The sequence below is a fragment of the Pseudopodoces humilis genome, chromosome 5 (genome assembly GCF_049639895.1).
Source record: "Pseudopodoces humilis isolate 2021_Gansu_Grassland_sample_001 chromosome 5, ASM4963989v1, whole genome shotgun sequence".
Classification (NCBI taxonomy): domain Eukaryota; kingdom Metazoa; phylum Chordata; class Aves; order Passeriformes; family Paridae; genus Pseudopodoces; species Pseudopodoces humilis.
This window is the reverse complement of record NC_142204.1, coordinates 8,618,321-8,631,093: the sequence shown is the minus strand read 5'-3', so window position 1 is coordinate 8,631,093 and position 12,773 is coordinate 8,618,321. Positions and strand designations below refer to the sequence as shown.

The window sequence follows — 12,773 nt, the reverse complement described above, 5'->3', positions numbered from 1 at the left end:
AGGAGGACTGTATCCCTGCGCCTGTGCGCGGCTGGCGGAGGCGGAGGGGTGGATGGGGGAAGGACCGCGGCGGTCGCGGTGAGGCGGAGGCAGCAACAGCAGCAGCATCAGCCGGCATGGAGGGCAGCGCCCGCTCCCGCGGCGGCACGCCGGGGCCAGTGGCCTGCTAGGGACCGGCGAGGGGGGATCTCCGCGGCCGCCCTTCCCCGCCTCCCAGCCCCCCAGCCCCCTCCCTTTCCCCGCCGCTTCCCCCGCCCGCTTGGAAGCATGAACTGGCAGCGGAGGTACTGCTCCCCGCCGCCGCCTCCCCGCCGGTGAGAGCGAGGAGGGAGGGAAAATGGGGGCCGTCCTGCGCAGCCTACTCGCCTGCAGTTTTTGTTCCCTGATGCGAGGTGAGCGGGGCGGGCGGCGGCGGGAGGGGCAGGGGGAAAGTTGCCGGGTTGGTGGCGAGGGGCCATGTTTGGGCGTGCGGGAGGGGAGCGGCGAGGCCTGGCTGCCGGCGGGGCGCGGGGCCCGGTGCGGGGGCAGCGCTCGCTCCCGGCGGCCGTCTCCTCCCCGGCTCCTGAGCAACTTCCCGAACCGCGCCGGGAGCAGCCCTCTCTGCCAGCGGCCACCGGCCGCGTCCCGACCCGCCCCATTGTTGTTTTCAAGTTTTTCTTTTTCTTTTCCTCTTTTTTTTTTTCCTTACTTTTTTTTTTGTTTGTTTGGGTTTTTTTTTGGTTTTTTTTTTTTGTTTTTTTTAGGCTCGTCTTAAACTACCTCACGCTCCCCCCATGTCTCTCTGCAACCCCAGCAGTTCGTGGGCACCAGCGGCTCTGGGGCAGAGCTCGGCCCCGCCGGTGTCAGGCTGGTCCCGCTGTGCCCATCGCCGGGCTGGTCCTGTTACCCGCGCGGTTCTATCCTGCGGGGTGCGGGAGCGGGGAATGCCAGGAAAGCGGTGCGGCCCCGACCCGCTCCTCGCAGGCGAGGGAGCGAGGGGAGCAGTGAAGGCTCAGCTTTCAGCTGGGCTGGCGCTGCGCTGGGACTTGAAAGAAGTTTGTGTTTCTCTGGTGAACCACCACGGATGCTCATACAGCTTTAAAGGAGCAGAGGAGCAGTCGAGTGCCTTACAAGGGGTTGTTACTTAAAGTAGCTGAGAATTTTGATTCTACTTCCCGGCTGCTACAAATTTCTTGTCTTGCAGGGGACAGTCTGAAAGAAAACAGGATTTTTTCAATTTTTTTTTATATGCAAACCTAACTAGAGTGTTATCTGTGCTCAGTCTTTCTGGGAAGAAATGCCTGTGGTGCTTGCATACATAATTTCTCTGTTTACTTGATTTTGACTTTTTTCATACTAGATGGGAAGAGATTAATTGCTGACAGTTAATTGACTACATTTTGAATTAGAGAGTTCATCCCCATTAGAGTGTTTTGATGAAAGTTAATCTAAAGGTGGCATAGATTGAAGTAACTGCTCAGTCTCCAGTTGCTCAGTGATCTGGAAAACTAAGATTTTCATCTCATCCATAGCTTTTTTTTTTTTTTACCCTGTGCATCTGTTTGCCATATTGTATCATGTTTGCAGAGATACAAATATACTTATTTAAATGGCATGTGTAACTTTTCATACTTCATGTTGTGGCAGTTAAAACGCCAAATTTTAAAAGTTAAGTTGGCTCAGGAGTATCGGGAGAAACTGTTTCCTGATTAGTTTCTTTTAATAAGTAACAATCATACCCATTCTTAATATACCCGTGTTTGGCTTTAGTTTGATGTTCAGTCTAGTTCAAATGACAGCACAGAAATAATTGTTCTATGTGATGATTGTTACAGTGATTTCTGCAAATTAATCTCAAAATAGTGGCATGTGCTTTTGCAAATTTTTGTATACTTCATGCTTAATGGGACACTTTGAAGAAGCATTCAGTTTATAAATCATATGGCTGTAATTTATTTTCTCATCTCTCACCTCTGTCTATTGCCAAGGACATTTGTATCCAAACAGCATTTCTGTTTCATCTGTGTTCCTGCTGCCCTGCTGTTTGATTGCCTACCTGAAGTTGTAATCCTCTGTTTGTGACATGATAGTAATTTTCCTCCTGGCTAATTGTTACTTTAGCTGGAGATAAACAGCAGGAACAGCTGAACCGTGAAGAAACAAAAATCAAATTTTAATGCATAATCCTCCCTAATAAACAGCATCTATGCAAGTACAGTAGGTTCGAGTAAGATGTGTTGAGTTCAGAAGAGGTGTCAGCAGTTCCTTAATGAGGCAGAGGGAGTGCCAGCATGAGTATGAATAAGCTTATACATGAAAGTAGAGTTGAAGTTAGGAAGTTCACTGTTTGGTTTGTGAATTCAGTGCTGTCTGTAGAGCATGCCAAGCCGACAGTGCTGGAGACAGAAACTCAGCAAATGTAGTAGTGTGTGTTTGTGGATTGCAGTATCCTCTCTGCTTCCAGAGCCAGCCTCCTGTTCTTGTAGAAAACACAAATGGACAAAGGTTTATGACAGCTGAATTATTACTCTGAAAAAAATTCTGGTAGACTTGCTTACCAGTCTGAAAAGGAATAAAATCAGTACCCTGGAAATGCATAAAGACTTGAAGAAATATGAGGCTGTTACTGGCTAAAAATGGATGCACAGGGCAAGGCACCTGTCTCAAAAATCATCCAAGGACTGCAATAAATTAGGTCCTACTGATGTTGTCAGGGCAAGTGTTTGAATTTCTAAGCGACAGGAGGTTATCATCATGATAGCTTGCTGTGGAGGTTCTGTGCTTTGGGCTTGGGGCTTTTTCTAATGTTATAGCTGCTGGAAGAAGGATGTCGCTGGTCTCTGTTCTGTCCTCTTCGCCCATGGTTTGATTTGGGAGATTGGGCTTCCACCTCTCTGACCAGCAGTGCTTCTTGAAGCCACTTCCTTAGGGTATTCCAGAGGAGTGGACTTAAGGCTGCTCCCTGGCAACTTTGAGGTGTTCTTCAGGACAGCTGTGAAACCAATCAGAGAGATGATTTTTAGATAACTGACAGCTGCAAAGAGGCAAAAGCAGTGTCATCGCATCTGTCAGGATGCTACAGATAACTGTGAAACTGAGGTTTCAACTTTTTAAAAAGTGATAAAGAGAGGTTTCCTACACCACTGTTCTTGGCTTGCTTTCTTCCTGAAATAGCTCTCCAGCCAGCATGCAATTGCTGTTTTGTTTTGGCTTTAAACACTGATCATGCAGGCAGTGCATAAAGCTCTTGCTTGAATAGAAATCTTATAAAGGGTATTTGTGCAAACCTACTGAATGTTACAGTCCTCTGTGTTTAGGGTCAGATAGTGAAGAAAGGAAAATGCCTTTTTAGTAATTGGTATTTTAAAACTATGCTTCCCTAGAGTTCAGAAAAGAGTTTGTCTGAATCCATTATTATTGTTGTAATATTGTTACTGTTTTAATTGATTTTAATCCATTGTTTCTGTTTTCATAAACAGATCCTTGGTTTTTTTGTGGTTTTTCCAAAGACAGATCTATTTGCATGTTGTTTAGAGGAGTTTAATGTTTGAAACTTTGCTACGCTGTGGTGTGTTCGAAACTTTGCTAAACTTTGATGGTGTGTGCACTTATTTTTCTACCAGAAGTCAGAGAAGGGGATAAGGAATAGGTTTTTGCTCCTGAAGCACTCAGGTTGGAGACCAAATGTGGCATTTCAGGTGCCATTTCACATTTGCATTCAGGTGAAGGGTCTCTTCACCTAGAGACTGTACAATACTATGGCAATAAGACTTGGAAATATATATATTTTTTTTTTAATAATCATGGTCTGTTTCTTCACTCAAGCTTGAATCAACCATTTTCTAGTTATGTTTCTTCATTGCATGATTCCTCAGAAATCAGTGTGCCCTTGTCTGCCATTGCCCTCTTTAATATTTTCATAGAATAGTCTAAAATTAGTGTCATCTAAGTTGTTCCAAAATCCACTATTAATTTTATAGTTCTTTTGATTGCATTTCTGTGATATAGTTTAGTTATCTCCAGATTGCTTTCGCTTTTATTTAAAACTGAAAAATTAGGATTTAAAAACTTTGATTGCATTTTTTACTCTGTCTTAGAGGTGAGGTAAAGTAGCATTTCTGACAAGATATAGGGAAGTTCTGAAGAAGCAGGAAAGTTCTGGTCAGAGGTATATGCAGGTAAAAGACTTGTATCCTTCAGCATGAGTTATATGAAGATATTCAGATGGAAAGCTTTGTTCTTGTTTCTCAGCAATACTGGTTAGAGGGGCATGAACTGTATTCATGTTTCTTTTTCCCTAGAGAATTGCTTCAATCTGCATTCTCCAAGTTCTAGGTAAGGAATTTGGCTACAAGGTGTAGAATATGTAGAAGGGTTTTGTTTTGTTTTGTTTTTTCTTAAGGATTGGGCATATAGGAACCTTTTAAGCTCTGTCTTTGGGAGCTGGAGAAATCTGATTCCTTTGGACATCTGTAATCCACCTTTATGACAATGTCGCATTTCAAAAATATCTGCTGCAGTGCTTGTAATATAGGATTTACTTTTTAGTTTAAACTAAGTAGAGTGAAGATATTTTTTCTTCCCTCTGAGGGAGTAGGCTAGGGCAGGAAAACAGAGAGAAACAGGTCTCAGTTTCTGCTCTGTCACCATGCATATCCTCTGGTAGCCAGTCTGCAGACTTAAATACTATATTCTTTGTCCCCAATATATTTAACCTCATTAATTTCCTAAGAAATGTTAAATATTTGAGTTGCTTTGCTGGTGGCATCTTCAAAATTTCCTTGTACTTTTTGGGAGGTGTCCATGTTACTGTTGTGTGGCACCAGAAATGCAGCTAGAGCTAAAGCTTTATTGCATGCTCCTGCTTCTGGCTGAGCTGGTGGTTCTGCTGTGTCTGGGAGTTGTTTGATTGCCTACTTGCTCAGGTCCTTCTTCAGTTCTCCTGTTGGGGAGCCCTCATGTTTCACCTCACCTGAAAGATTTGGGTAGAATTCAGGTTGACAAGGAATTTCCCTCAGATGGAATTGTACCAGTAAGAGGTGTATGTTGCTTAGAAAGATGTGGAGGGGAATGCAGCTGCCCTGCAGGCTTCAAGGATGGTCTGCTTGTGTTTGCAGTTGGTGCTCCCCGCTTAAAACTGAGCCCTCAGTTTTAAATGAGTTTTAAATGCTGTGGCTCACTAAGGGTGACTGTTGATGTGTGCACATGAGGTTTGGGATGAGCCAGCAGCCAGTGCTTCCACTTCTTCTGTGCCGAGCACTTTGTAGTGATGACTATTCCAAAGTGTAATTACCATTCAGTGAACAAAGTACATGCTCTCCTAATAACCCTTAGTTTTTCAGCTTACACATCAGGTGTGGCTTCAAAGTATGTACCACTTGCAGAGATACAGAATACACAGTGCTCCAAATGAAGAGGCTGTCATTCTTTTCTGGTAATTGTCCAAGGCTTGAAAAGGGAAATCTTTGGATCTTTAATGGATTGTACATAAATGCTGGGTATTGACACACTAAATATTAATCAACATTTTCCAATTTATATATTTGCCAGGCAAGCTGACATAGGGAGACTTCATTAAACTCTCTAGATATCCTTGTAGTTTATAAATATTTATGTCGGGACATTCACAATGTGAAAGGTTTGCTATTTGTTCCACATGGGCAAATTTAGAACATAGTGCTTGCATTTGCAACTAGAAATTATCTTGTTGTTATTTCTGCTTTTTGATATGTTCTCTGGTGAAATGGTTATGAAAATAGGGTGGGGTTTTTGTCTCATTATTGTCTTGCTGCAGACCTTTCGATTTTCATGTAGTTGGCACAGTTCCCCACCAATTTTAAATGGAGTCAAACATATCAGTCTATGAATAGAATGGGAATATTGTTAATACCTTTGTCTGTAATACCTTGTTCTTAATAGACTTATAAGAAATTAACCAGTCAAAGTCTACATTAAAAGAAGCAATGCTTTAGTTAGTAAAACTTTGTTTCCTTTGCAAAATGTCATAAACTACTTGGAGAAAGAAGCATGTCAGTTTAAAAGATGGAATGTTTTTTGAGCTTCAGTATTTATATGGAGAGAACAATAAGGAAATGTTTTAAATATAAACATACATGGAAAATGGCAACATTCATACAGATTTTTTTAGTGTCTTGTTACAGGATCACATTACCTAAATAGAATTACTCCCTTGTGATATAATCAATGTGGCAATAATGGGATTATAGTTTTAGTTCTGTTTATGAGGTCCATGTGTGAGTTCTTGATGTCCGATTTTAAAAGTAATCATATTTGAGACAGAAAAATTTAATCAACTAGCCATATAATTTTGCTTAATCAAAAATTGTTTGTTTTCTTCTCTATACCTTTATATTTTTCCCCTTATTCATCCCCTCTCTGCCCAATCTGTTCTCAGAGGAAAAATATAGTTTGTATGTAGTGTGCTTGGGTTTTTTAACTATTTGTGCCTCTAGAACTCCTTAATAACAAAGATTCTCCTCTGTCCATTGTCAGAGAGTTCATGCTTCTAGAAAGGTGCTGATATGTTTGCTGGAATTCTGGAAGTTAAGGATATGTGGAAAGTAATAGAAATTTAAGGTGTCATAGGACTTCAAACTTTGCTTCCTTAGTTATTCTGTCTAAACACCTGCTTATACTCATAGTATTAGTGTTAATTAAAATATTAACACTTTGAAAATTCAAGAATCCTCTTGTCCACACACAGATGAATAGAGAAAGAATATTAAGAACAATGAAGAGGAATTTGTAGACCTTGTGGTGAGTCTTATTATATCCATTTAGAAAATGTGGTGATGTTCATATAGCTCAAAAACTTAACTGAAGTTCAGCAGTTACCCTTTTACCCTGTGGGTTATGGTAAAATGAGTAAGATAATTCCAAGTTGTGTGGTTTTGTGTTTATGGGTTTGTTTTTCTTTTGGATTTCTAGAAATGAGTCCCATTCATTATGAAAAAGACAAGGTCGTTCACCCTTTCCAAGGGATCCTGCATATATGTGTGTGTGTGTGTGTGTGGTTTTTTATGGGGTAGTTTGTTTGATTTTTTTTTTCCCCTATGTGTCATTACATCAAATGTAAGCCTATTGAACATTTGACATTAATAGTGCTGGGATATTAAAAGTATGAGAGTTAAAAGTATGCTACATTTTTTCACAAAATACAATGTCCAATAATTCTCAAATTTATTGAAGTATGTGCACATCTTTCCTTACCCATTAAAAGCAGTCCCTAACCTTTCATTTGATAAGGGTTTTTTTTTGTGCTAAGTTCTGTGTTCCTGCTTTAAAGCAACTTCCTGATAGTGCTTAAAAAATCTAAACAAAAATCCCCAGCCTCAAAAGAGAATAAATAAGCTGTTTTGTTTGATTTGGTTTTTACTTAGTGAGACAAACTGACACACTTCAATAAATATTTTTTAAGTATCTTTTAGACTGGTGTGCAACCTTGGATAAATTGTTGGAAAAGTCATCTGAGAGTGGTTCATTGACTGTGAACTTTTTGTCAGTGTGGACAAAAGCCTAGTTTATTAGATGTGTGCTGTTGTTGAGGGTGTGAATTCTTTGATCCATGTGGAACTAACAGCAATCAAGGTAAGGCTTGGGCTGTTGTCATGTACTTGGGTTACACTCCAGCAAAGGAGATGAGTGAGCTGGTAGGAGTGACTGAGAGTAACACTTCCAGGCCATTCCCAACCACATGTGCACCCTCAAGTGTGAGCTGTTTAGGCTGGAACACATCATGAGCTGCAATTGCTCCAGAGTAGCAGCAAACCTTGGGGCATTCCCACCTTGGCTTGCCAGGGTGTACAAAGTCTTGCAGCCTTTAGCCTTCCTAGAATTTGGGAAATGAGCTCCTGCTGTCACAGCACCACTGTGTCATGTCTCGGCACTCTCCTTCAGCGGATGGACTCAGCTTCAACAGCTTCCTGAGGAATATGATCAAGACTTTTGGTTTGTTTTCTTACTGTTAAAAATGCTGTAGGAAAAGGTGATGCCAGAAGGTGTGAAGGGCAGTGTTTTGTTTTAAGTGTGGTCCAGTTGCCTTCCCTGTCATCACAGCACTTAGTTTAGATTGGAGAATACCATCCCTGGTCAGATGTGGAACTCTCATTGGTAGAGCCAAACAAGACTTATTTCCTCAGGAGCAGAGGTGCTTGCTAACTAACTTTTTCATTAAACAGATTGTGTCGATTTAAACATGGGTGTTGCCAGTAGAACTGGGGAAGTATTGCCAACGTATGTGGAACTGGTATGACTTCATCTGCAGTGCTATGTGTTATTCTGACAACCATTTGAGAGGCTGTAAGAGTGCTGAAGGAAGATTACAAGGACACTTGAGAAAATGAGCTGTATAATGTTGAAGTTCTGCAGACATTAATGTGGATCATGGAAGTATTTGATTACACATCCCTAAGGAGCCTTTCTGCTTTCCATAGCCTGCAGTTTGCTCTGGAAAGTGCCTGGTCACCTTTATTTTGCTGCTGCTCTTTAAGCAGAAGGGTCATGGAAGAAGGTGGTGGTAGTGTTTTATGGCAATGCAGCTGCAAGCTGATGCCTGACCAGGGAGCATCAGCTCTCCGTTCATCCTGTTGTCAGCCAGGTAGATTCAGAGCAGAAAGCTAGAAAAATGTCAGAGCTGTGTTCCACCCCCATAAGAGTGCAATCAAAAGAACTTCAGAACAGGGGAGTACACTTTACAGAAAGGTGGACAAAGGATCTGTATGACTGTGCTACCTAGCTCTGAGAAGAGCCATACAGTTAATCCTGCTGTATGGCTCTGTTGCCAGTGGGATGATTTGGCAGGTGATGCCTACTATTCAGAAAGATTTTGACTGTCATAGGCTGGGACTTCATGGTGTACTTCAGACATGAGTGCTTTTGCTATAATCTGGCAGGCCTGTTGGCTTTTTTATGCTTGGACCTCGTATTTCTATCCTTCCCTGAAGCCCTATTTCTTTTCTTTTTTCCTACTCTCATTCTCATGTCTCCATCCTTCTGTCTTTAGTAAGGTAATTTTTTTCCTGTTTTTAGCAGGCTAAAAGACGACTTACTGCCTCTGTACTAGCTAGTCCTGCAGGTTGTCTTGGTCTCTACAGCTAGTAACTGGCCAAAGGCCTGAAAACAGTAAAGTTTAGTGCAGAATCCAAATGCTATTATTGCCTAGCTTGGTGTCTTTGCTGTTGCACTGATATGACTGCTAATCTCCTTCACTGGCCTGCTGCTCCTGTGACCTTTTGAGTTACCATCTGAACAGCCTTTGCATGGCTTTAGCCTGAGGAATATACTTTAGGTTAGCTGAAAAGAGAAAAGGTCCTTTCTGCCAAGTTTGGGCTGCCTCATTCTCATTTACTGAATTCCTGGTTGCCTGCTGTGTCCTACAAGTATATTTGTGAGAATAAGGAGGCTCTGAGAGTAGACTGCTCTCTGTTCACAGTGAAGGAGGGATGGCAGGCACTAGTAAGTCAGTTCATTATTCTTATTTTTAAAAATTTATGGAATTGTGTATTGCATGGAAAAAATTGGGAAAGTGCTGTGACGGAGAACTTGCTGCAAAATCCTGGCCTGTAGCTTGCTGTGCTTAAAACTCTTATGTATTTCCTGGTGATTTTATCGCTTGCTTGAAAATATAAACCATCTCTGTGTAAGCTTCTTGAGGCTGGCTCCCTGCTATGTGGAAAAAAACTATGTCAATTTTCAAATTGTCTCTCTTATTTGATACAGGTCTCCCAGGCTTTATTCCCAATACTACCTCAATCTTTTCATTCTTGCTTCTCCAAACTGAGTAGCAAAACTCAAACATTTGCATAAAATAAATATACAGAATTTCTTAGAAGTATGAGCAGTGATGAAGGAATTTGAAACCCAGGGAGGGAAGGGACAGTCCTCATAACTGACTGCTCCAGAAGCCTTGTGCCAGTCCAAATGTAAGTTTTCCTTACATTCTTGTGTTGGTTCTCTGTGGAACATCTTGGGGTTGATTACTGTATTGCATTCAAGGAGTTTTCTATATTGAATGGTTTTAGGGAGGTTGCAATTAATGTTCTTGGCTGGTTTTCTATGTCCATTTACCTGCTTTTCCTTCTCTTGTGAGCTGAGTATGAGCACATGTCGTTCTGTCAATGCCTTTGGAGTCCTTGCTTACTGTGTCTCATCCAGGTCAGCACATATTTAGTACATTTCATCACTGTGTCTTATCTTTTCTCCAGTCCTCACATTTGCTGTCCTCACAGAAGTGTGCTTGGCATTACCAATTCACTTTAGATGCTCAGAGTTCTTCAGCAAGACTTTTAAAAGATGGGGAGTACTCCCTTCCCAACTCAACATCATCCTCCAATGTGACAGTCCATGGGGTTTCTTACCTGTGACTTCTATGTGGATATTTCTTCCCACAATGTCAGCAGTTGTTCAGTGGTTTCCAAACCGTGATTCTGTGGCAGGTTGCCACAACTTATCAGTGGCTATCTCTGCTCTGAGTCCTGTTCCTTAACTGGAGGTTCATGAGGAACTGGTTCAAATAATTAGTCAAAGCTGATGCAGTCCTTCCTTCCCCTGCTGTGCTAGTGCTTACATTGATTTGCTTTTTGGTCTGAACTGATTCTGGATGATGGCTGGCTAAAAACTGCTTTTTGGCAGGTGGTGGGGAGAGCTTGGTAGCCTTCTGCTGGTTTAACTTCTTGCATTGTTTCGCCATGGCACGGGACAAGTGCTTGAGCCAGTGCAAAAGAGGGGTCCAAAAAGGGCTGGAAGGGAAGCTGGGGAGAAAGGAGATGGCTGCAGTTTCATCTTGAGCAAATCCAGCAGGCTGCCAGTGGAGGGGGGAGAACTGCTTCCCCTTCCAGCTCCCTGCTGCATGCCTTATGTCAGCTTTGGAGTTCGCTGGAGCAGTTCGTGAGTTGATTCAACTTGCTAACCCAGTCAAACCTTTTGCTGACATAATGATTTGAATCAGCTTGGGGAGGGGCCCTTAACTGAGGGAGGGGGGAGAACAGCATTGCTGGGGCTTGGGACTGAGAAAAAAGGATTTGGTGGAAATAAGACTAATTGCTTTAGCCAGGCTAAACTCCATGTCAGTGAAAGAATGCGCACCTTGAAGGTATCACTGGCCTTGCCTCATGGCACCCAGAGCTGTCTTGGGTCACTCTAGGTAGAAAGGAGAAACTGGGAATTTGTGGAAAAGGCTGCTGGACCAGTTAAAGAAAAGCATGACAAATTCTGACAGCTTATAATTGCCTCTTAAACACCAAAAATATTAAAAAACCTTTTTAGCTGGTAAAGTGCTTGTTTTATGTTGGTTCATCACTTTGCATCCTGTCAGAGGCAGCATTTTTATGCCTGTAATAGATGCCCTTAAGTCAGATGTACAAAGCAAGACCCAAGTAAGTAAGTGTAAGGGAAAGCAGACTTGAGTGTCCTAGGGATTAGCAACTTTCAGTAAGAGAGACAGGAGTTGCAGCCAAGAGAAATTCGTGGTGTATGAACTGGAGTTTGGCAGTGGGAAGAAGGATGCTGGTAGAATTCTAGTTGTAAAAGTAAGGCAAAAAAGACAATGTCTGGACCTCAATACTGCATGTGGTAAACTTAAGGTCTTACCTGAATATTGGAGTTAAGAAACAGTTACAGGCTCAGTGACCACTACTGGCAGAAGTTTCTTAACATGTAAATTATTTTTGTTGCTGTTGAAATATGTAAAACCTGAGTTTTGGTAACTTTTGTGTTCTATAAGGAAACATTTGTTTCTGCTGGTGGGTACTAAAAAAATCTTAGTTTATAGCTAAGCATAGCTTTTACTCTGTATTGGATACTTTAATTAGAAGAATTACCTGCATGTAGGCTTCTCAGGTCATAGAGGACATGGTAATATTCATTACTATTTCTGTTTTTTATTTCCAGGATAGGTGTTTTTATCTTTCAAGAATGTTCTTCTGTTCAATGTATTGTAATTTGCTGCAGTTACACTATATTTTATTATTGTGGCTATAGAAAGAGAAATAAAAACATGTAAAGAGTTCAGCTCCTTAAAAAAAAAATCCGATTTGTATCTTTTTGCCCCATTACAACTTAAACTGCCAAATGGTTGCCCAGCTTTGAAAGGAGACGTTCTTGGACTTCTTCCCAGATCATTAGTACAGTTCATAACTACATTATTCAAGAAAGCAGTCTCTTCAGTGTCCTGTGCTTTTGAAGTTGGGACAGGGTGGGATCTTCTGGCACAATTTTGCTCTTGGCACTGCTGCCTGGGTGAAGTAAATGCAGAGATGACACCCTGTCCTAATGCTGCCTTCAGTAACTGGGTTTTACAGCACATTGAAGCCTTCGTGTTTTCTGGGGAGGACTGGAGGTGGAGTGGAACAAACCTGGTTTTTATTATTTTGGTGATGCAGGCTTCATTTCTGAATGTAACAACAAACTGGAAAGCTTAACGTGCAAGTTTCAGCCCTCCCTTCTTCTATCTAAAGTTCATCATAAATCAAGTTATATTCAGTGTTTCTGAATTTAGAATGACAGACTAAGCAATTCAGTTTTCTTAAAAACCAGCAAAACTCCCACCATCCTGAAACATATATAGAACTCATTTAATTGCAAGTAGATGAAGGAACTTTCTTAGTTCTTTCAGCTTCTCCCAATTCAGATGTGACCGTGTCTTTGAGAAATTGTTTTGTGATAAGATAGTGAGGGGAGTAGTCTAATCCTGGAAACCAGCTTTTGAATTTACTGAAGTCTGTTAGTATTTCTAATTTCAGTGTGAGTTTGTCATACAGGGAACTGTTCCTCTTTTG

At 41.6% G+C, this 12,773-nt stretch overlaps 1 protein-coding gene across 3 annotated transcripts in view; it reads left to right on the top strand.

Moving 5' to 3' along the window:
• LRP6 (LDL receptor related protein 6) overlaps positions 1-12,773 on the top strand; it is a 120,038-nt gene continuing 107,265 nt past the window's right edge. For all 3 annotated transcript variants that reach the window (XM_014256065.2, XM_088054798.1, XM_014256064.2), the window contains exon 1: positions 1-392. In XM_014256065.2, coding sequence (XP_014111540.2) covers positions 338-392 — 55 coding nt within the window. In that variant the 5' untranslated portion in view covers positions 1-337. The remainder of the gene's footprint in view (positions 393-12,773) is intronic.